The sequence below is a fragment of the Mytilus edulis genome, chromosome 8 (assembly GCF_963676685.1).
Source record: "Mytilus edulis chromosome 8, xbMytEdul2.2, whole genome shotgun sequence".
NCBI classification, from domain to species: domain Eukaryota; kingdom Metazoa; phylum Mollusca; class Bivalvia; order Mytilida; family Mytilidae; genus Mytilus; species Mytilus edulis.
Window position 1 is genome coordinate 23,323,583 of NC_092351.1, and position 24,508 is coordinate 23,348,090.

The 24,508-nt window shown below is 33.7% G+C and overlaps 1 protein-coding gene and 1 long non-coding RNA gene across 3 annotated transcripts in view; one reads left to right on the plus strand and one right to left on the minus strand.

Annotated features, from left to right (window-relative positions):
- The first annotated feature begins 17,370 nt into the window (after nucleotides 1-17,370).
- LOC139486633 (glycine receptor subunit alpha-3-like) overlaps nucleotides 17,371-24,508 on the plus strand; it is a 32,473-nt gene continuing 25,335 nt past the window's right edge. The window contains exons 1-2 of the mRNA XM_071271560.1: nucleotides 17,371-17,482; nucleotides 17,784-18,010. Coding sequence (XP_071127661.1) covers nucleotides 17,480-17,482; nucleotides 17,784-18,010 — 230 coding nt within the window. The 5' untranslated portion in view covers nucleotides 17,371-17,479. The remainder of the gene's footprint in view (nucleotides 17,483-17,783; nucleotides 18,011-24,508) is intronic.
- LOC139485111 (uncharacterized) lies at nucleotides 19,532-24,159 on the minus strand. 2 transcript variants are annotated; one of them, XR_011655256.1, is made up of 3 exons: nucleotides 23,602-24,159; nucleotides 21,356-21,554; nucleotides 19,532-19,921 (listed from the first exon to the last, which is right to left on the minus strand). It is a non-coding gene; the product is annotated as an uncharacterized lncRNA (long non-coding RNA). The 2 variants fall into 2 exon arrangements; XR_011655255.1 differs by having other exon boundaries at nucleotides 23,573-24,159.

Consider the following 24,508-nt stretch of genomic DNA (forward strand, 5'->3'; position numbering starts at 1 on the left):
TATAAACAAGTCTAAATTGAAAACAACGTTCCAATCAATGATTGCGTTGGATAAAAAGTACATTTTATACGTTTGCATGCAAAAACATTTCTTGGTTAATGGGTCTAAAAACAGCACAAGCAACATATTCCAAAAGGCCAAGAAAGTGAAAAAAATATTTCAACAAACGCATTTGACTTAGAGGTCGAACAACGGATGTTCTTAGACCCTACTGACTGCCATTGTCGAATGCCAATGAGTGCCAAATAATGCCAAATAATATATATATGACTCGTCTGAAATTTTGCCAAACAACATTAGATCTTCAAATTTGCGTTAGCAATCTATTGTTCATCTTTCTGTAGGATTCAACCCTGACCTCTGTGACATCGTACTTTCATAGTGTCTAACACCCTACAGACCAATCGACCACCTCGTCTAATTAAAAGGATATTTTTGGGTGTAATGCTTTTCCTCGTCGCCTTCATCTAGTGTTGTAACACAGTATGCATGGTAGCAAGAACATGGTGTACCTTTGAGGGCGCTGGATCGTAAGTTTCTTAAATGATCGTAAATATTTCTGTGACTACATCTTACAATCCAATACGACAGATAGTTAGCCGATCTGCAATCAATTCCATCTTCACGCCTATCATATCATGTACTGTGCTATAACTTTAGATTCTACTGACGAGGAAAGGAAACACTAGGCCTCAGAAAGCTGAATATTTTGTTCAGTCTATATAAAGCTATGTGACCGTCTGGTCTAGAGCGCTGGACACAGTTAAGTTGGTGTTGTATAAATATCACAATAGCATGAGTTTGAATCACGTTGAGGGAAGAACAAAAAGTGGTTCCTCAAATGTGCAGATTCAACATTGTTGTGCTGTTATTTCGAGTACTTCTATATCTTTCGGTACTATTATTTCTATTTCGTTTTTAGCTCACCTGGCCGGAAGAGCCAAGTGAGCTTTTCTCATCACTTGGCGTCCTTTGTCCGTCGCCGTCCGTCGTCGTCGTCTGTCGTCCGTCGTCGTTAACTTTTACAAAAATCTTCTCCTCTAAAACTACTTGGCCAAATTTAACCAAACTTGGCCACAATCATCATTGGGGTATCTAGTTAAAAAAATGTGTCCGGTGACCGGCCAACCAACCGAGATGGCCGCCATGGCTAAAAATAGAACATCGGGGGTAAAATGCAGTTTTTGGCTTATAACTCAAAAATCAATGCATTTAGAGCAAATCTGAAAGGTGTAAAATTATTTATCAGGTCAAGATCTATCTGCCCTGAAATTTTCAGATGAATCCGACAACCCGTTGTTAGGTTGCTGCCCCTGAATTGGTACTTTTAAGGAAATTTTGCCGTTTTTGGTTATTATCTTGAATATTATCATAGATAGAGATAAACTGTAAACAGCAATAGTGTTCAGCAAAGTAAGATTTACAAATAAGTCAACATGACCAAAATGGTCAGTTGACCCCTTTAGGAGTTATTGCCCTTTATAGTCAATTTTTAACCATTTTTCTTAAATCTTAGTAATCTTTTAGAAAAATCATCTCCTCTAAAACTACTGGGCCGAATTTAACCAAACTTGGCCATAATCATCATTGGGGTATCTAGTTAGAAAAATGTGTCCGGTAACTCGGCCAACCAACCAAGATGGCCGCTATGGCTAAAAATAGAACATCGGGGGTAAAATGCAGTTTTTGGCTTATAACTCAAAAACCAAAGCATTTAGAGCAAATCTGGCAGGAAGTGAAATTGTTTATCAGGTAAAAATCTATACGCCCTGGAATTTTCAGATGAATCGGATAACCAATTGTTAGGTTGCTGCCCCTGAATTGGTAATTTTAAGAAAATTTTGCTGTTTTTGGTTATTACCTTGAATACTATAATAGATAGAGATAAACTGTTAACAGCAATAATGTACAGCAAAGTAAGATCTAAAAATAAGTCAACACGACCAAAATGGTCAATTGACCCCCTAAGGAGTTGTTGCCCTTCATAGTCAATTTTTTTAAAAATTCATAAAATTTGTAGATTTTCACCAACATTTTCCACTGAAACTACTGGGCCAAGTTCATTATAGATAGAGATAATTGTAAGCAGCAAGAATGTTAAGTAAAGTAAGATTATGACCAAAACACAATTTTGTCATGAATCCACCAAGGTGAGCGACACAGGCTCTTTAGAGCCTCTAGTTCTTAGTACGGTCAGTTTGTTTTGGTGGAGGAAGCAGGAATGCAACGAGACAACCATCGACGTTCGTCAGGAAAACTGACAATCCTCGTCAATTATGATTTGAGTAGATCACAACTTTCACATGCGGGAATAGAACTCACAATACCAGTGTTGACAAAATAGTTATATAGTTGTTGAACTACTTAGATTAAAACAAGGACATGTGGTATGAATGCCAATGAGACAACTATCCACCAAATTAAGACTGCTCGGCAACCGAGGCCCACTGCTTTTCAATTACAGCTATTCGCCATATATTATTTTAGAACAAGGGAGTGATCAACCATAAGGCATTGCAAATTTCATAAAGCTATAGTAATCTATTAGGACATAAATGCCTCGAAAGGGGAAACGATTCAAACGCGATACACACTTCGACCTGATTTATGTTAAAAAAATAAACCAATAAAATATTGCAGGCAGCAATCAACCAGAACAATTGAATTAATGGCTTACAAAGAAGATGGTTGGTTAAACATGATAGCATGTGAGCGATCGATCCATTGCTGTTCATATGCAACAATGTAAGTGAACACTGCAAAAATCAGTCCAAAGGGTTTGACTTATCAGATAGGAGTGTAGCAAAAAATAAGACATAAGACACAGGGTTCATATCTGAATGCACTTACTCGACAGGCATCTGGGTGAGAGGTTTTATTTATCTAGGTGTCGGATCAGGTTTAATCCACCATTTTTTACAAAGAAAAATGCCTGTGCCAAGTTAGGAATATGACGGTTGTTATCCATTCGTTTGAAGTGTTTGCGCTTTTACATTTGTTATTTGATTAGAGCCGTTCCGTTTTTAATTTTCCTCGGAGTTCAGTATTTTTTGCGATTTTTCTTTTCACCACAGTTACTGAAGATCAAAACAAAATCAATAGATGAATAAAGTTTTCGTAAGACAAAGATACTAATCGGTATATAGATACAAATAATTTAGATTAGAGGCAACCCATAAGATATATACATCAATCTATACATTTTAGAGTATTGAAGTACAGTAACACACGTATACTATATAAGTGTAGAGGTTTCTGTTTTCGTCATAATCTTCAATTTTACCCTTTCGCGATACTTCTTAAAAGTTCAGTGAGTGTTCAAAGTATTTCGATGAAGAGTTGAAAAATTATTGAAAAACTAAATATATAAATGTAATCACTCCCTCCGGCAAAGTTGACATCAGACGGTTTTTTTCTGTTTGACATACTAGTATAGAAAACATTTTGAAATACTCTTGGTAAATTGCAACCATATCAAAATACGTGATTGAAAAAAAAAGCGACAATCAATTATGATTTTTTTTTTTTATAAAGATAATAAAACTCCTGAAAAAGTAGTATGATGGGGGTGAATTTCACCGGATGTCCGTTCGTTGGCAATCCAAACTTTATCCCCTTCGTTCAGACGAACTAAGTCTTGATTAGCTGCATTTGTGTAGCCAGAATTTATGGCAGTAGCATGTGACCACCGACGGATTGCACCATTAACAATCAAATTTATTTGTGTGCTGTAACCGTGGTCTACCATGATATTCCACATGAATAAATACAGTCCAGATTTTGGACAGGTGAATATACCTGTACCACCGTTAAAAGCATTTCCTTCGTTTGTGGTGACTTTCTCGAAAGGAATAACTGCACCAATGGCAACGTTGCTAACAAAGTGATTGATGTATGCTGAAAAGGCCACTGGAGTTTCGGAGATGACTGAAAAAGGGAATATAAACGAAGTAAAATCTTAAAATTAAAATAATATGCATAGTATTACACTTAGGGATGACATCAAAAGTTCAATGAAGGATAAAAAACTTAATTCACATAGTTTTTTCACTGACACTCCCCCCCCCCCCCCCCCCCCCCCCCCTCTTAACTCCCTCTTAACTTAATTTGGGAAAAAATGATTGACCCATATGGATATATGTAAAAATCAATGTCGGATAACAAAATCTTGCAGCCGTTCACCTCCCCCCCCCCCCCCCCCCCCCCACCCCAAAACTATTTGAATTAAGTTTTTTATCTTACATTGATCTTTTGATTTCGTCCCTTACAGACTAAGAATAAAAAATAGGCCTCCTTCTTACTACAATATTAATGAAAATGCTGATAAAATTAATGTGTCAAAGAAGACAACCACCCGACCACACAGTCTCGCATCTGAAGGCAGACTGCAGCTTTCACTTATACACTAATTATAGACCTTTTCAATATCTCTCGACACCGACTAATGACACCTACAGTTTACAGGTAAAATGAATGGGTCGTCTCAAAGACAAAAACCATCATGATTATCATTACGTAACATATTGGATTGGCGGTTTTATATTGTTTAGACTATATAGTTTAAGAATATATATCAACCAAATAAATAAATAAATGTATGCATGTTGGACGGATGCGGCCATTTATTTTGCTTTTCGCGTTTTCGTGACTAATCCTTTCATTTTGCAAACGCGAAATTGGGAATTCGAGAAATCGAGAAATTGAGAAATCGGGAAATCGAGAAATTAGGAAATAAATAAGATCGGGAAATCGAGAAACCGAGAAAGCAAGAAAGCAAAAACGCCAAAACACGCAAGAGAAAACACGAAAATGCGAAATGAATTCTCGATTTTAAGTTTTTGCTTTCTCTATTTCTCGATTTCCCAATTTCTTGATTTCTCGATTTCCCTATTTCTCAATTTCGCTTTCTGGATTTCCCCGAAAACACGAAAAGGGGAAACGTCCGCATCCGTCAACCATACATATGTCTCTGTCTTACAATATTCTTATTTCGTATGTATTTGCACGACATTTCATGTTAAATTGAGTAAACAAATATTCCAATCATTCAGAATCCTAACCCGTTTTCTCTTCACTTTTGTGATTATGTGAGTCTTCCGCCAAATATTTGCCGCATGCCAATAACGATTTAATTTGTTGGTGTAAAAGCTTTAATATTTTTTTTCAAAAATTAAAAAGAATACTGGACCGTCCGTCCGTATCACACTTTTGAATACGACCAACTTTGTGTATTTCCATCGATCTTCACCTTACTTGAAGTGCATATTCACACAACTTAAAACTACTACTGTCTACAATACTATAATTAATTATATACTTTAAAATAAGAAACATATAAATTTAAGGGTATTTGCATCTGTGTTGATATCGATATCATTTACATTTGTACAACCACAGTCTGTACGTCAACAATATGATCGGTTACCATCAAACCCTTACACTGTAGTACGTCATGTCCTATGTAAAAATCAACATCTATTTGTGTGATTTATTAGAGTATAACTATATGAATTATCGCTTTTTATCTTTCACACATCGTATCAACCACCAACCAAGATACTCCCTCTTTTATGATAGTAAAGACACTGTGGTGAATCGGGTTGGTACAGGTGAAATATTGAAAATGCCGTATACGTACATGAATACGTTTCTCTATGAACTGATGTTTTAAGCGTTTATAACAGGGGTTGTCGTCGTAACAATTTGGAGACCAATAGTCGCTTGCTTTTAGATAAAGTTTGAATTGTTACGAAATAAAACAAAGAGGAAAATACCGCTGTCACACGTTGATTACTTTCGAATTAAAGTTTTAAAACACAACGGCTCAACTGTTTTTATTTGAGCGCAACTGAAGAGTCTTATGTAGACAAACCGCTCGTCTGGCGTAAAGAAATATAACCCTCAGACTGGTATCTTTGTGTTCCAGTTTGAAATAGTTTAAATTATTTACTATCTAGTTTTTCTGTTTTACGATAATCTCGCATGTATTTATTTGATATGGTAAACGTTGAGTTCAGTGGAAAATATCTACAACTATGTTCTTTATTTATTACATACAAGTCCCGAAATAACAAACGTTCAACAATGCAAAGTTAACGAAAAATAACGGATGAATGTATTATATACAAAACAATTAATATAAAACAAATATGAGATGCAACCACTGAATTACATTTTCCTGACTTTTGACAACAAAATACAGAATGTAGAGGGGTCGAATATGTTTGTGGTGCAATCCCCCTTTCCACCTGGAGCAGTAGTGTAATGATACAATATCAGCACTTACTAAGGTGATAAAGGCTTAATTCCTCACATCTAGATCTATACATTGCACACACAAAATAACTAACTAAAACACAAAATACAGATCTGAGAGTAGCTGCAGTAACTGACTAAAACTGAGAATGGACATGGGGAATATTTCTGAGACAACAACCCGACCAAAGAGCAGAAAACAGCCGAAGGCCATCAGTGGGTCTTCAACGCAGCGATAAAAGTCCGCACCCAGTTGGGCCTCAGCTGGCCTCTAAACAAAAATGTGTACTAGTTCAGGGAAAATGGACGTCATACTAAATTCCAAAACATGTAAATGAACTAAAATTTAAAAAAAAACATACAAGACTAACAAAGGCCAGAGGCTCCTGACTTTGGACAAGTGCAAAAATGCAGCGGGGTTCAGCATGTTTTGTTAGATCTTAACCCTCCCTTATACCTCTAGCCAATGTAGAATAAAGAAACACACAGCAATACGAACAGAAAAAAACTCAGTTTAACAGAAATCCTAGTCCTATGACAGAACAGGTCACAAAAGAAACCAAGGAAAATGACAATGATACATAAATAAACGAACTAATGACTACGTGCAGTTACTGACATGCCAGCTACCGACCTCAATTCAATTGATTATGTTTTCATCAAACGAAAATCAAGCAAAATCACTCCCGTTATGGTTTTAATATTACAGTTAGCTACTTCAAATCCCTTATTACAGTTACTTATACAAAAAACATATATCTCAGTCTTTAACATACTTCAGTGCACATCGCACATCCAATGAAATTGATGTAAAGGGTAAAATAACAAAATTACCGATCTCTGAGAAAAATTCATAACGAAAAGTCCGTCATCAAATGGCAAAATCAAACGAATGAATAATTACTGTCTCATTCCTGACTTTGTACAGGCATTTTCTCATGTAGACAATGGTGGATATATAGCTAGCTAAACCTCTCACTTGTATGACAGTCGCATATTTTCCCCCGTGTAACACTGAAATATCGAAACATAGGAAACAACTGTGTTTCGATATATTTGATCATTTCAAAACTAAGTTTTATTGAGTAAATTACAGCAGTAAATTAAGATAATTCAATAAAGTTAAGATTGAACGGGAAAATATCATCAAGATCGGTTAGTTTTATAATTGAATGTATCTGTCGTGTACAAGTTGCGATGTTGTACAGGTTATAACATGTACAAAAATATTGTACATGTTATAATTTGTACAATGCAAAAATATAAGTTATAACATGTACAAACGTACCTCAAACAGGTTATAACATGTACAAAATATTGCTTAAAAATGGTTTTAACTTGTACAAATTTGAAAATAAAAATATTTTTCTATTATTACAACACATGCCATTAACTTCAATAATAATTTTATTTTCATAATTTTTTTTATTATAGTCCATTTATATTAGTGTGATAACTTTTTGATACAGTTTATGACCAGATATTAATAGTTTGTATAATTACTTAATACCTTAAAGACTTTTAAAATACACATGTAGTCAATAAACATTATTAGGTATTTTTACCTGGTATTCAAACAGAAGAAGACTTAGAAGCATTATTCGAAGGAAGTTCTGTATCCAATAATCCTCAAAGTGAAGACCTTTTTACCAGAGGAACTTATTAACGACACTGAAATTGAAACTGACAAAACAATGTCAGAGACGGACATTATTACTTACAGAAACACTGTAAAACTGATAGGGAATTGAATAGTCATGATTCAGCAGACAATGATGAGCAAACAATTGAGTTAGAAACAGAAACAATGGTAATTGAATGAAGTGATGCTAACATGGTTTGTGAGGAGGTTTCAGCATGATATCTACTGGTATACTTCCTCGAAATAGGGCGCTTTCTGGTGGTGATTTTCCTGCTGTCAATACCAGTGAGTGTTTGTCAGAAATTTTAAATATTGACATCAAGCGTGCCCTTTCTGGTCAGCAGGTACAAGCTGATGCCTTGACAAAAAACTCAAAAACTAGATTAAATGTTCTCTTCCAAGGTGACAACGTTATCAATTGTTTGCAAATGCAACTTTCAATGTGTCTGAAGTCCCAATGAGTGATATGAGTGTGAGAGATATGGTGCGTAAGATATCAATAAGTGGCGGGCAAAGTTCTGTGCATTGTCAGTGTAAAAAAGGCAATTTTAAGTCTGGTGGTGTAAATGCAGAAGCATAAAAGTTTTGCGCGACGCAAAGGTGTCACATGTCTCTGTCTTGTAAATAAGTAAAAAAAACTTGTTTCTAAAATGTATGATATGCACGCTGTAAATTGTGCACCTTATTGCATTTGATTATTGTTCTTTATTATTTGATGAATTTTAATCTTGAATGAATATTCTGCTTTATTAATATTTTTGAACTTTGTACAGGTAAAAACTATTTTTAAGCAATATTTTGTACATGTTATGTACTAGGTACTTTTGTACATGTTATTACTTGTATTTTGGCATTGTACAAATTATAACATGTACAAAATTTTTGTACTTGTTATAACCTGTACAAAATTGCAACTTGTACACGACATATCGATTAATTTAGACGACTCTTAACTTATCGCGTGTTGCCATATATAGTTATTCACGAAAGTACAAAAACAAGTGTGTCAGTATAGAGGCGGAATTTGTGCTTATAGGAACACCTATAATCTGTGTATAAACTTGAAAGCCGAAACGTACATCAATGTTGTCAAGAAAAAAAATACTGCTTTAATCTTTTTATCACAACTTATATTTAAATATTTACCTTCTAGTCGTTTGTTGAGGCGTTCTGAATCATTTCCCTCACACTTGGTAGACAGAGCTTTGGCACAGTTGTCTGATATTGACAGCTTTTTAACTGTTATTTCTAGTGCTTCAATACGAGCGAGGAGTTGTTGGTTCTGAATCACCTCTTCTGACGCTGAACATATTCCAATGAGACAAAGTAACAACAACCCTCGAAAAATCATTTTAGAACAATGCTTCGTAATGTTATGTGTAGGTTAACAATAATCTTCTTGCGATAAGAAACTAGACCTTATTTATAAACGTGTCGTGACAAAAGGCACTATGACAGAGATTTTCAAGGTTTATCATGACACAAGTTCGTAAACCTTCATATTAAATTGCTTTGCATAATTGCTTTCCATTTCATATGCATGTATGTTCTAAGTGAGCTCTAAATACCACATTTGGAATACTCACAGTACCATTGATGCCGGGTTTGTACATAATGCTGTACTGAGAAATGGGACGTTGAAGTTCTTCGCGTTTGTCATAGGATAATAATAGTTTGTGAAGTAGTCATCCCAATTCAGTGATGTAATATAATTTTTAATTTCAATTTTCAATTCAAACCATTATGAATAGATGCATTTTCGCCTTCTTGAAAGAAGCACAGTTAACAAGATTCTACTGCACAATGATAACTTGACTGATGCACAAAGTCTTCCGTATTATGAAATATAAAGTATACTGCGTTTTGTTTGTTTTGTAGCGTTAAATCAGTTGTTTTGAGAATTGAGGTTTCAGATTTTCAAACTTATCGATGTTGTACATACACTTAACTTTACGTTTACGTTTTGTGTTTGGTTAAACACGTCTGAAACTATGGAAAATCATCAAATGACGGGATGTTATTTTCATTTTGGTGTACGAATAATGCAATTTATATGCATAGTTCCCTCTTAAATGTTTAATTGGTAAATTATGATACCCGTTGTTGATTACTGCGTGACTTCTAACATATTCCTCAAATAAATTAATTCTAATATGATGAAACTGAAAGTATCACACAATCCATTAAACAGGAGAGTCCATGAACAGTCCAATAAAACAGATTACATCATTTCAAAAAGTAAAAACTACGAATGAAAAGACGAATAACAATTATTATAAAAAATTATAAACAGACTATATATAGCTACTGACGAAGGAGCCTCACGAACTCCTACTAACCAGCCGGTGAGCTCATGTGCTCTGAAATGGTACGTACTTTTATTCTACTTGTGGTTACCGTCGTGTTGCAAGTAACAATAGTCGATCAAGATTGTACTGTAAGCGCAAAATTAATCAAACCTCATCAAGTGTTAAGAAATAATAACAATTGCCACGACGAAATATACTATTTTTATTGAGATAATAAAACACCAGAAAATGTAGTATGGTGGGGATGAATCTCGCCAGAAGCGTAGTCGTCGGCAATCCATACTTTGTCACCTTCGTTCAGACGAACTATATCGTGATTAGCTGCATTTTGGTAGCCAGCATTGATAGCGGTGGCCACAGCATAGGACCAACGACGGGTTGCACCATTTACAACGAAAGAAATTTGTGTTTGGTGACCTTGGTCTACCATGACATTCCACATGAATAAATACAGTCCAGATTTTGGACAGGTGAATATACCTGTACCACCATTAAAAGCATTTCCTTCGTTCGTGGTGACCCTCTCGAAAGGAATTACTGCACCATGAACAAGTTTGTCAACGGAGTGGTTGATGTATGCTGAAAAGGCCACTGGGGTTGTCGGATTAACTGGGAAAATAAAAACAATCGTATATTATTAAGTTAAACGGGTGTAGACATCGGTACATGTATCAGTTTTTATAATGATTTGTCTTGCTAAATAGATTTGTGTTTAAGATTATCTAATGCACATATATTTGTGTCAATATCCGATCAACTAAACAGAGAATAAACTTTATCCAATGAATACTGGGGGGAAACTTAATACAGATTACGTACTAATTTTTCTTCTATGCCAACACACTTTTATGTGTAATATTTTTGCATATTTGCTTTAAAATTAGAATTTAAAGCTGATTTTGTTTTTTTGTGTTTGTAATTGTAAAATTCTTAACAATATCAATAGTTATATGCATTGTCCTCGTACTAATCAGTGGCGTAGCCAGGGTTGAAACGATGTGGATGCGAAATTGGCGCCGAGCGGAGCGAGGCGAAAAAAAATTGGGACCATATTATGCAGAAAATTATATTTTTTTGGACATTTTCCCATTTATGAACGAGTATTCCCCTAGAATCCGACACTAGTTAGATTTTTGTTTAATTTCAAAGTACCAACCAATATATATTCATTTTCCAACAGAATTTTATTGTTTTCTCGAAAGTACCTTCATTCAATTCAAAAATATTTAATGTCGGGCGCGTAGCTCCCTATACGCTAACACGCAGTTGCGTGCACATCGATTCGGCATGCAAAAAAAATAAAAAATGGCAAAATAAAAATTTATAGATTGAATGTTAAAGGAAACACCTATGTTGTCACTTTTTTAATTGATGAAATGTCATTAAATAACGGCATTTGGTTTCAAAATAAAAGTGCTATTGGAGATCGGACAGTAACTTGTATCTTTTACAAGATTTGAATTTGTAATACTCAGTCTAAGACATGTAGTTTTTGGAGCACATTTTACAGTGTACGGTTCATCAGTTTGGAATGAGATGTACCAATCGGGCCGCATTAGAATTATCAGAACCCTTCGATATCGTTGAAAATATGCCGAGGCGATGTGGTCGACAGACTACCAGTGCCAATCACCCTGCAAACACGCCAACACAGTATTGGAAAGTCTCATTACTTTTTGCGTATGTTGAAAACAAATGTACGATCACAGTTACTAGCATTACTGCATATTCATCGGCATTTCAGTGTGAATATTGACAATTAAAGTAATAGAGAAGTTTGTTTCTGCCTAGACCCGAAGAGCAGATTTTGGACAATTTTGAGTAAATTCTGTATCACAAATATGTGTTGTTTATGTATTACTCTATTCAGAAGATTAATTAATAGTTTTACATTCATAAATTTTTTTATAAGTCCTATCTACATATATATAGCTCCTCTTTTAACCGTCCTATGACCGAAACCGGAAAAGAAAACATTTTTTCTGCAAAAAAGGGTCCCAAAAAGTGATCCCCCTCCCCTTTCTCGGAATATAAGCCTCACAATGGGTTTTTTGATTAATTGTCTTAAAGCGTTGCAGTGGACATGGAAATACCGGGCGGCCTGCGTCCGTCTGGTCTTGTTAGCTCTGTCGACGACAAGCTACGACTTAGACTTTTCACGAAAAAGTAGAGAACACTTTTTTTGCGATTTATCCATCATGTTTACATACACTGTAAATGATCCTATAGGAAAGACCACGCATACATCTTAGCTAGCCAAGGGTTACGATCCGACTCCCGCTAGAAAGCGGGGGTGGATCGTAACCCTTGGCTAGCGAAGATGCCACGCATACTGCTTCGTAAATGATTGGACGACATTTTCAAATCCTCACCATTGTAACATTCGAATACCACCGTTTGTATCTGCTGTGAACACATGCAATCATATATTTATTAAAAAAAATTTTTTTTTTTTTTGCCAAAATGATGTGGATGCTTGAGCATCTGAGCATACATGCAAGCTACGCCACTGCTAATATTAACCAAGCATCAATCACTAAGGCGAGCAATGTGTTGAATTTTCATATCAATATCGACATTTTATCTCAATACAACAATGTTAGGAATGACCTTACAAGTAAGGTTATAGATTCTTAAGACTGTATCATATTGTTAATTCATAAACCATTGGTTTTTCATTTATTTTGGGGATTATTGAAGAATGCACAAAAATATACGAGATTGATTAATAAGTTTTCAGGAACATCTTTATACATATAGAAGTATCAAATTCAGAATTCGAGTTTCTATCATTGCAATACTCATTAAGAAGCGTTATTCGCAGTAATAAAACATCGCAATAATTTTTGAATTTACTGTATGCAAGAACGTGTGCATGTAGACAATGATAGTGTGTTACCTTCAAGACGTTTGTTGAGGTGTGTTAGATCAATTCCATTGCATTTAGCTGACAGAGCTTTGGCACAGCTGTCAGATTTTGACAACCTTTCAACAACATGCATTAACTCAGTCTGGGTCCGCTCTAATGCTTCAACACGATCGAGTAGTTGTTGATTCTTACTCTCCTCTGAGGATGAACATATTCCAAAAAGACAAATTAAAAACAAATTTCTGACAGTCATTTCGGAATAGAACTCTGGTATGTTAATGATAATCGACAAGAGATAAGCAATTGCACTCTATCGATGTGTACATACTATATACTATGAAATTGATAAGGTGTATATTTAAAGTTACTTTGGTAATTTACATGTACCTTTGCTTTAATTAGATTTTATTTTAAGATTTAAAGAAAAGTTTTTTTTTTTTTCAAAACTATGTTGTTTTTTGCCTACAAACTTTCCAATAACACAATGAAAATTGAAGACAAAAATGTACTCTTGCAATTAATATATGTTTTTCTCGCTGCGTTGAAGACACATTGGTGGCCTTCATCTGTTATCTGCTCTTAAGTTCAATTTTTGTCTCTTTGACATATTTCCCTTTCCACATTATTACTTAATAAAATAAAATCTTATTTTTTATTGAGGGAGAGAAAGTTCCACTTAAGTACACATTAAGGAAGTTCGCTGCTCAGTTTCAAAATAAATAACTTTCCATAAAACTATAATATATATTGATAAGGGATTGAGGAATTAAAAAAGCAATATATAATATATGGAGTCAATGTGCTTGTCTTCGAGATATTAGCCATTTCAATTTTGGCGGGAAAATGTTCTGTCTTGACTTTTCATAGCTTTATCATTGACCAGTTAAAGTTATCAAACACCCACCATTAAAAAATAGATAAAAGTTTATAATACTTAAAAAGTTTTTAAAAATGTTTGTAATTATACATGGAAAAGATTTATAAAAAGAAAAATGGGGGTCCATGGGCAAAGTTTGTTAATGCATTTAAATGGATAAAACCAGAGGATTTCGAAAATCTGACAACCATTCCAAAACATGACAAGCAAACATCCTTTAGAGTCTCAAACATAAATTAGCTTACTAATCTGAGATTTCAGTGTTATGAAAGAAATTGAGATAGGTTAAACATAAGGTCACTTTTAAAATCTTTGACGCTTGTTTCTCCACTCCCTCCTAATAAGTTTCCTTTGTTTGTTTGTTTTTGTATTTTTGATTACATGTTAATACGTATACTCTTAGGAATTTAATTATACGTAGTCGTAATTTCTATAACATTTTCCGAAGAAAACAACATGATTACACTTCTCCAGAGATTACAATTAATTACACCAACAATCGATTACAGTTTGATTGGACTATTATTTTAAAACAAAATTATTGATTAAATTGTATAATTGCTTACCAAACTAACAAAATATATGCATTATGGAATTACAAGTATTCTTGTATACGTTATTAATTAACGATTATGACTTGATATTGCAAAAAATATTTCAAGCTTTAAAAGAAATCGTCCTTTACTTACACAGAACTCGTACAACATGACGGCAACTTGTTTTATCATTGTGGTTTTTATTGTTTGTGCAACACCAGTAATTTCACTGATTGGGGGGAAAACTGACGTCAGCAAAATCAGGTAGGCCTATAGAGCACAAGATCATTGCTTGTTTGTTGATTAACGTCCAGTGGGAAATATTTCATGCAATTTCATGACTTGTGAAATGAATTCTTATATAAGTACAGCAACCGATATTAGGCTTTTGAATGGTGCGATGACCTAGCAGCTGGCTCAGTACTTTGAGTTGGCTTTCAAAAACTGCACATTTTCTTCGATAAGTAAACTTAAAGTTTTTTGTTTTTCCATGTAATAATGTTTACTGCCTGTTTATATGAATATCTTTATATAATTCAACTAAAAGAGTCTTACAAAAGAGTTGAAGTTTCATATACTAGTAAGTGCAGTTCCCCAAAGAGACAAAGGTTCCGAGTCAGAAACATCGTTTATGTTTCATAGTTTTAATGTCATATCTTATATGTCGACCATTCATTATTCAAATTGCTTAGGTCATGTTTTTTTTTAATGCATGCCGATTTACATTTATTCAAGAGCTAAGTGACAAAATATTTGTTTTTATCTTTTTTGTTCTATTGAACATTACCACAAAGCAGCATAACGATTGATATCTGAAAAATGTGTGATACTACAAGCTATTAAAAGAAATATATAAAATATTGTAAAATGACGTGAAGACACCGGTCTTATCTTGAAGAATGTGTGTAATTGTACCAAATTGAACGTCTTCGGATTAATTTTTTTTAGGTTTTTATTTTAAATCTTAATTGCGTACTGTGACACATATAAACCCCACAGTTTATTACATTTATCATATGAAATACACTTTTATATTTACATGTAATTCCATCTAGACCACAAAAAACGTTGTATTTCTGTAGGACTGTCTGATATTTGTAATACCAGGCTGAATGCAAGATTAATTGGGCCTATCTTCTACTTTGAAAGACAATGCCATTTATTACTGTGTTTTTCTGTTAGAAAAGTTTGTGTTACAAGATACTATTAGTTAGGAATTGGAAATCAGCCATTTAGATTTCTTTCTTTTCTATTATTTTAGAAAAAATATCATGAAACAGATCTTTGAAAATTATGATCCAACAATTCCTCCCCATTTTATTGAAGGTAAGTATCTTTACCGTAGGTATTAGTGAATTATAACCTCTAGATGTATTTGAGCATTATGTCTTTGGATTATAGTCTACTTTACTTGTATACCATACATCTCTTTCTCTTGAAAGATGCATGTAAATGCACATCTATGCAACACGTGATTTCTCCAGATGAGAAAGAGTAAGTGTGCACACGTTACCCATCATGCTTTCATTATATGTCCTATTGAAGCTTTCTGCTTGGTCATTAATTGTCGTCGGAAATCACTTTTGTGGCAATATCATTTTGTTTTTTGTATACCTCACTTTTTCAAAATTGTGTATGTTTTTGCCCCAAAAAAATCCCCAGTTATTTCGTAGTGCATTTCCTTAAGACAACAAATTCAAATAAAAAAAATTGCACCTACTCTACATTGTATCTCAGAAGTTTTTACAGTGGAGTGAACTACTTTTAGTTCAAATAATATCAATTTGTAGAAACGTTTACCAGGTCTACATGTAACACAAAATATGAACGATTCTATGTTAGGGGGTGTAAAATTCAGATATGACCGCTTCAGTTATGCTATTTTTTTTCCCTTTTTTAACTGGATCAACTCACTACTTTATATTAAATTTCATCAACCAATTTTGCTAACCGTGTAATTTCATCCCTCTACTTCATTTTTCATTCATTTAAGAAAATGAAGTACATTAGGATCGATTTTACTACGATTATCCCGATTTCACTAAGTATTCAATACGCTTCTATACATGTATATACTACGATTTGACTAAGATTATGCTAGCCTACGACGAGTATTGCAATAATACACTGCGCGCCACAACGCGCTTGTCGTCCTTATTACAACCTCACTACGATTCTCATGTCTACTACATTGTACGTCCTAGCCACGATAAGATTCACGACACCATTCAGTTGATTGCTCTTCTTTTAGCAACTAGACCTCCCACTGTTTTTGATACTTTAAAATGGAATGTTTTTCTAGGAAACTGGTGTGTACAATGGGAAAGTCAGGATATGTATATACATGTATAGAGAGACATAGAGTATAGTGACAACATAGTGGAGTCGTGGTTTGATCGTAGTAGACTCGTATTGAGATTGTAATGCGATCAGGAAAGTCTTAGTAGAAGCGTACAGAGATCGTGTTATGTCGTAATATGGTCCTATACCACATAAAGAGAGTACGACAAGTTTGTAACTAGAACGTGTTACTGTCGTATCAAAATCGTAGCAGGATCTCAACAGGATCACAGCAATGGTCGTGTAGAAAAACAGGAAAACTTTGAAATATTGAAAATCCAAGCCGACAATACCACAAAAACTTCGAGATCTTACAGTTTTTTAAGATCGTAGTGGGATTTTCATGGTCGTGATTTAGTCTGATGGGTGCTTATATTGTTTTTGTAAGGGCCAATTTTAATTGTCCACATATGTACTCAAATGGATGTAGATAGACGTTGATATCAAATCAAAAAAAAAATTAACAGTAGTAATTATGAAAAACATTTGTCAAGGTTTGTTGTCGTGATATCAGGCTTACCGTTATGAGTGTGTGAATACAATCAGGTAACATTATTAATAAAAAAATTGTATTTTTTTTTTACAGAGATCCCAGTAGAAAGCTCCGTGCAGTTGTATATTTTGAATATTGATACAATCAACGATTCCTTGATGGTGAGAATATATCAATACTCTTTCATCTATTGTATATATATTAACATACTTCTATCGTAGGGATTTGAATTGTATAAGTTATAACCAGACCGGGTGCGGGAGTTTCTAGCTGTGACCTTGGACTGCTTTCTACTCTTTAGTCGGATTGTTGTCTTTTTGACACATTCCCCAATTTTATTCACAATTTCAATTAAAATTTAAACCATGATAATTCGACATAATTTACCTTCCGTTTATACTTAAGAGTATTTCTAAGAATTTGGTTTGACTTCTTGTCTATCAATTAATTTAACCATTTCAGGACTTCTCAGTTAGTATGTTTATCCGCCAACGATGGACCGATATTCGTCTAAAATATAACAATACTGTTGGTGTCTCACGACTAGAATTGGACACTAAAGTAATGCAGAACGTCTGGGTACCAGATATGTTTATAACCAATGAAAAGAAAGCAGATATTCATCAAGTGACAGCTCCTAATATGTTGATGCATATTCATCCAGATGGAAACATACTTTACAGTATGAGGTAAATGTACATGTAACAATGATATGATTTAATGGCATATACAATCGTTGTCAATATTACCAAACAGGCAGAAACTTGTTATGTTAAACAGACCAGGGATGACGAAGAAGAAGGGCTGAGAAGGCCATTTTTTATTCCTCGATTTCTAAAATCAAAAAAGTATTTTAACTCTAGCAATTAATTTCATTTAGATGTTCAGAAGGCAGCTGTCTTTCAGATATTTCAAAGAAAGACCTACATTGACTTTTGTTAGAATACAATTACTTTAGAGAGGAGTGCGGCAGCTTCACTTTGTCTATTAGTAATAAAATTCCCAAAATATTTATCGGATGAAATAATTTAACTATAATATTTCATATCTTAATTTTAATGGCAAAGTAATGGCTTTTATAATAAAATTTGTAGTGAACACAATCTTACATTTCAAGTCAAAGTTCGAAGATTTATTTTCACCAGTGGTAAATATTTAATGCATATTATGAAGGCGAGAATCCATAAACAATGACTTAATCCGCGAGCTGTCGACCATAATTTTAAAGAATTATGAAATATAGTTCAATATGACAAGGTTATGTAATTATAAACACTGGACACTTTTAATTTGCAAAACACTCATTTGCAAATCCGCCGCCGCCTCAAACAAGAGCTACAATATCATGTATATAACCAAAATGTGCAGAATTACATGGGATTCAATAATTTCATTGGTTTTCTACAGTTACTTTCATATTTATTTTGCAATTTGAATTATAAAAACATGGGATTTTCAATATCCCATGGGACAGGGCAAAATCCCATGGGATTTACCATTATCCCATGGGATTTTGGTTAAATCCCATGGGATTTTTTTGTGTCCCATGGGATTATTGTAGTCCCATGGGATATTTGTTGTCCCATGGGACAAAAAAAATCCCATGGGATTTTTATTATCCCATGGGATTTTTAATATCCCATGGGACAAATTAAAATCCTATGGGATTCTAATTGTAAATATATAGATATGAATAAACAGTAATGTGTATGTTACAATGTATTCTATTTACATGGGATTCAATAATTTCATTGGTTTTCTACAGTTACTTTCATATTTATTTTGCAATTTGAATTATAAAAACATGGGATTTTCAATATCCCATGGGACAGGGCAAAATCCCATGGGATTTACCATTATCCCATGGGATTTTGGTTAAATCCCATGGGATTTTTTTGTGTCCCATGGGATTATTGTAGTCCCATGGGATATTTGTTGTCCCATGGGACAAAAAAAATCCCATGGGATTTTTATTATCCCATGGGATTTTTAATATCCCATGGGACAAATTAAAATCCTATGGGATTCTAATTGTAAATATATAGATATGAATAAACAGTAATGTGTATGTTACAATGTATTCTATTTGGTAGTAAATTATTATAAGATGAATCTTTTTAATTGAATATCTTTTTTTCTTGGGAAATGTTAATTTAGCATATTGTTCTTTAACTGTTCAAAACTAAACTTTTAAACAACAAAGCAGATAATGTAAGTATCAATATATGTTTATTCATGAATTATAGAATACTTTCTTGAAACACAATTATTTGCCATTTGAAATCAATAAAAACTCTATTGTTAGGCTTAACATACTAGTAGCTATTTAAGTAAATCTATTTTTTTCACAATATCCCTCAACACAAAACATAAATAGTTTCTTATCATCCAGCATTGATTGATGGTATAGTCCACTTTTTGGACATTCAGCACAGAACTTTGACATTATTGTGGTTTCAATATTTTTTTGAATTTAAAAGAACTTCAAATCATTGACTGAGTGATGAAAATAATAACTGATCCAACTTTTTTCTTTGAATTTATTCTGGTCTTGTTTCTATGTTTTCTCCATTTATTTTAGGTGGTGAATTTCAATCCTTCTGAAAAAGAACCAATAAAATCTAAAGTAATGGATTATACAAAATTGTTTTCATACATGTAGCAATAATATGATTTTCAATAAAAATAGCTATGCGGTATGGATTTTACTGATTGTTAAAGGTTGTCCAGTGTCATCAGTTGCTAACGGCCTACATCCTTTGGTCTCTGATGGAGGGTTGTCAAATTAGCAATATACCACATCTTCCTATTCTAATACCATATAACAATCAATTAATTTATTCTTCTTTATAAAATATGGGTATTTTCCCAAGTTATATACATAATATATATATATACTGTAAATTCAGAATTAATGCAAGTTTTTTTTTATTGCGAAAAATGCAACGGAGTTGTAAACGCAATAATTTAAACTCGTATTATGAAATATTTTATATGGATTAAACAGGATTTTTCAAAATCGTAAAATTTAAAATCGCATTTAAGTCTAAAATGACAGAATCGCAATAATAAATGCACGCAATAATTTATGAATTTTACAGTATAAAGATCAATGTTAAAAGTTAAAACTTTAGACAACTATAATAACTTTCCATTATTCACAAGAATTTGCAATATATTATACAAAATGCAGACAACAGAAACAATATTTCTTTAAGCTTTTGAAGTTCAGACAGATTTCAATTTGTGTTTTATTTCAATGAAAAAATACCTTGAACATATTGGAAATTATAACATTGATACAAACAAAATATGTATGTTTTATCCTTTTTTTTTTGTGTTGTTGGCTTGCTGTCTCATTTTAATATACATTTAAACATACATCAATAATCTTCTTCTTTATTAAAAGTAAAAATGGGATATTTTTGATTTTGATATCCCAAAACATGATAGTTCTATCACATAACTTATTACCAAGTTCAAAAACACCAATGTGTTTGATATTAATTTTAAGACATGTATAAATGTTCCAGACCATATCAGTATTCGGATCTTACTTTTATGGTCCAGAACTTACAGTCCCACCATATGTGTACAGTCAGACCATTTAAGTATACTTGTACTGTCTGGTACCAGCTCAACCAAACCTGTGTTTTTATTTTAACTGCAATTAAACTTTTTGTATTAATCTATTAAAGATTTCAGTTATGTTGATCTGTACTGTACATTTGTTTGTAATAAACTTGACCAACTTCTTAAAATTGGGCAGACTGTATGTGTACAGTCCAAATACTTGTTTGTTCTGGAACATAAACATGATTAACAAGCATTTGGCAGGATGTCATGCTAAAATCCCATTAATATTAAATATTAATGGGATTTTAGCAAATAGTACTAAATTTTGAGTATATACATGTAAATCCACAAGTTACTTACTGAAATTCATGGTGAACACTCACCAAAAACTTACAATTTAGAGGAAAGACTGGAAAGATGAATGCACTAACACTATCAAAACAGAGCATAAAACTTACCGAAAAACAAGATGTTTTACATTTATCCAGGAGCAGGATAATTGAAAAGTTGTTTTTTTCTTTCTCTGCTGTCCATCATATAACCTTTGAATTCATTCATGCAAAATATGAAAATCTGCAAAGGTAAGACCTAGAACCTCAACTTATCCACATTTTGAATTTTGAACTGCATACTTGTCCTTTTCATCTTGCTGACAACCTAAACATAAAAAAATGATAAAAACATAATTCTAGATTGATTTTGTGTTTTTATTTTTGTTGGTACATGTACAAACAATTTTCCCAACTTTAAAACGAAAACATCATCACCAAAGAGGAGGTCATACTAACCTCCGAAATATTTAAACAAACCGAAATTATTACTTGATTAAGATCTTGTCGTAAATTAATGGCATAGATACTCTTATTTTTGAAAACTTGATGTCTATTGCATACTTATATTCCTTTGTACGAAAATCAAATCAAATATATTTTTACGAGAGTATGCATATTAAGATGGATTCCATGGACTTTAATGTAAGCATGATTAATTTTACAGTCACTGACAGTTTTTCAGCTCTATGTGTACATTTTGAGAGAATCTTGCAATACTGTATATTCTGATATTCAGAACTTATTGTGAGGTTTTTATTAATACAACTGAAAGCTGTATCTCGTTTTCATTTCTGATACATATTTATGAGCTGAAGACCAGTGCCGAATTTTTCTCACTGCATTGAAGACCCATAGGTGACCTTCGGCCGTTGTCTGCTCTTTGATTGGGTTGTTGTCTCTTTGTCAAATTCCCAGTTTCCACTTCCCATTTTATATCATGTATGCTGATTTTTCTCAAATAACAATATTCAATCATGCAATTTTGTCTATTATTGAAAATACGATAAGCAAAAATTAATGCACAAAAAATTTAACATTGTTATATGTAAAAGACTTTTTTTTAAATTCAAAACAGTTGCCTACACTGTTAATTTCCTTGTTTGATTTCATATTTTTAAAGCCTTTATAGCTAGCTAGATGGTATGCCGGGGCGGATCCAGCCATTTTAAAAAGGGTGGTTCCCAACCCAAGACAAAGGGGATGATCCTATATTCATTTGATTTGTTTTATTGTCTCATACAAGAATATATATGGTTCGACGGTGGGGATCAGGGATCCTGAAATTTTTTCACCTAACCACTGGATGACAGGGGATCTCAACCATTTAAAAGTTTCTCAAACATGTGGGGGTGGGGGTGAACCCCATGGACTCTCCCTATATTTCCTTTGATTTGTTTTATTGTTCTATACAAGAATATATAAATATGGTTTAGGGGTGGGGATCTTGACCGTTTACAAGTTTTCAAACTAGAGGGGGTGGGACTTCACTTTTATTTTATTTCATTATTAATTTTATTGTCCCCGACAAGAATATATATGGTTTAGGGGTGGGGATCTGGATCGTTCACAAGATAATAGCACATTCTCAAATTGAACAGAGTGGGGTAACCCCCAAAGACCTCCTTTTAATTTCATTTGATTTGTTTTATCGTCCCATTCAAGAATATATATGGTTTAGGGATGGGGATCTGGACCGTTTACAAGATAATAGCATATTCTCAAAATGAAAGGGGTGGGGATTACCTCCCATGGACTCACCCTCCCTTCTTTCTTCCCCCCGAAATACCTTTTAATAAGCCCCAATGCACAGATAGTTCACAGTATTTTCCCTTGATTTACACTAAAGAATATACACTATACAGGTGTAATTTTTTTTTTTAAAGATAATACAACTGAAGACCACCATGACCACAGTGGTGGATCCAGAATTTTTCATAAGTGGGGCCCACCGACTGCCTAAGAGGGGTCTGCTCCTGCCATGACTCAGTGATTCCATATATAATCAACCAATTCTTTTCCCAAACAGGGGGCCCTGAACTCCTGATTCCCCCTTTTTTTTCCTCATTTCAATCACCCTGATATAAATTTAGTTTTATCACTTACAATAGGAATGGTTTGAATTCCCCAATAATTCTTATATACCATTAATATCAACATATTTCATTTTTGATAAATGAAAGGCAAAAGTTTTCTATGGGTAGAAATGGATAGTGGGAAGCTTTCAGATTCACACCATGCCGGTGGCTGTGTTCAAAGTGCTGGGTTTTTATGACCCTCGTTGTTTGCGGACTAACTATTTAGGCCAGTGGTGGATAATAGTGTGCGTGCATTAATCTTCTATACCTTCTTTATCAATATATTCAAATACTGACGGCAAGTGTTGTAATGATGTATCAATGTCTTTTTGAAATCACCGTGCTATTTACATGTGGGATCGAGAATGCAGGGGAAGGAAACTTGTCAATTATGTTTATTTCTAAGCCAAAATAAAATGAGCCGCCGTAAAATTAACCTTGGGTAATAACAGTGCATGTAAGGCTCGTCTCGGAGGGGTGTCTTTTTTTCTGTCTTCTTTTTATGCCCCACCTACGATAGTAGAGGGGCATTATGTTTTCTGGTCTGTGCCTCCGTTCGTTCGTCCGTTCGTTCGTCCTGTTTCAGGTTAAAGTTTTTGGTCGAGGTAGTTTTTGATGAAGTTGAAGTCCAATCAACCTGAAACTTAGTATATATGTTCCTTATGGTATGATCTTTCTAATTTTAATGTCAAATTAGAGTTCTTACCCCAATTTCACGGTCCACTGAACATAGAAAATGATAGTGCGAGTGGGGCATCCGTGTACTGGGGACACATTCTTGTTTTAGTTATATTTTTAATAACTTACACTTTTTTCCATTATTCTCTTTCTTTCACTATTCTTTATTCCTTTTTTTTCTTTGTCCTTTGTTCTCTATTCTGTTCATTAACATCCATACCCTCTTATGTGTATGTGGACTTACTGTAGTTTATTTTTTAGTTCTGGCAGAGATATTAGATACAATATATATGTCTCTGGTTCTGGTATTATGCGATAAGGCAGCAACCATTTGATTTTCTGGGGGGGGCTATGGTTTTTTTTTCTGGACAAATTTTGTTTTTCGCCTGCGGCGAAAAACAATCTATTTTTTTCCCGACAAGTCGAAAACAATTTTTTTCTTTCCATTTTAGCATTAAATATAGTGGCAGCTGAGGGTGAAACAAACAAATTTTTTTTTCTCAGAATCAAAAACAAATTATTTTTT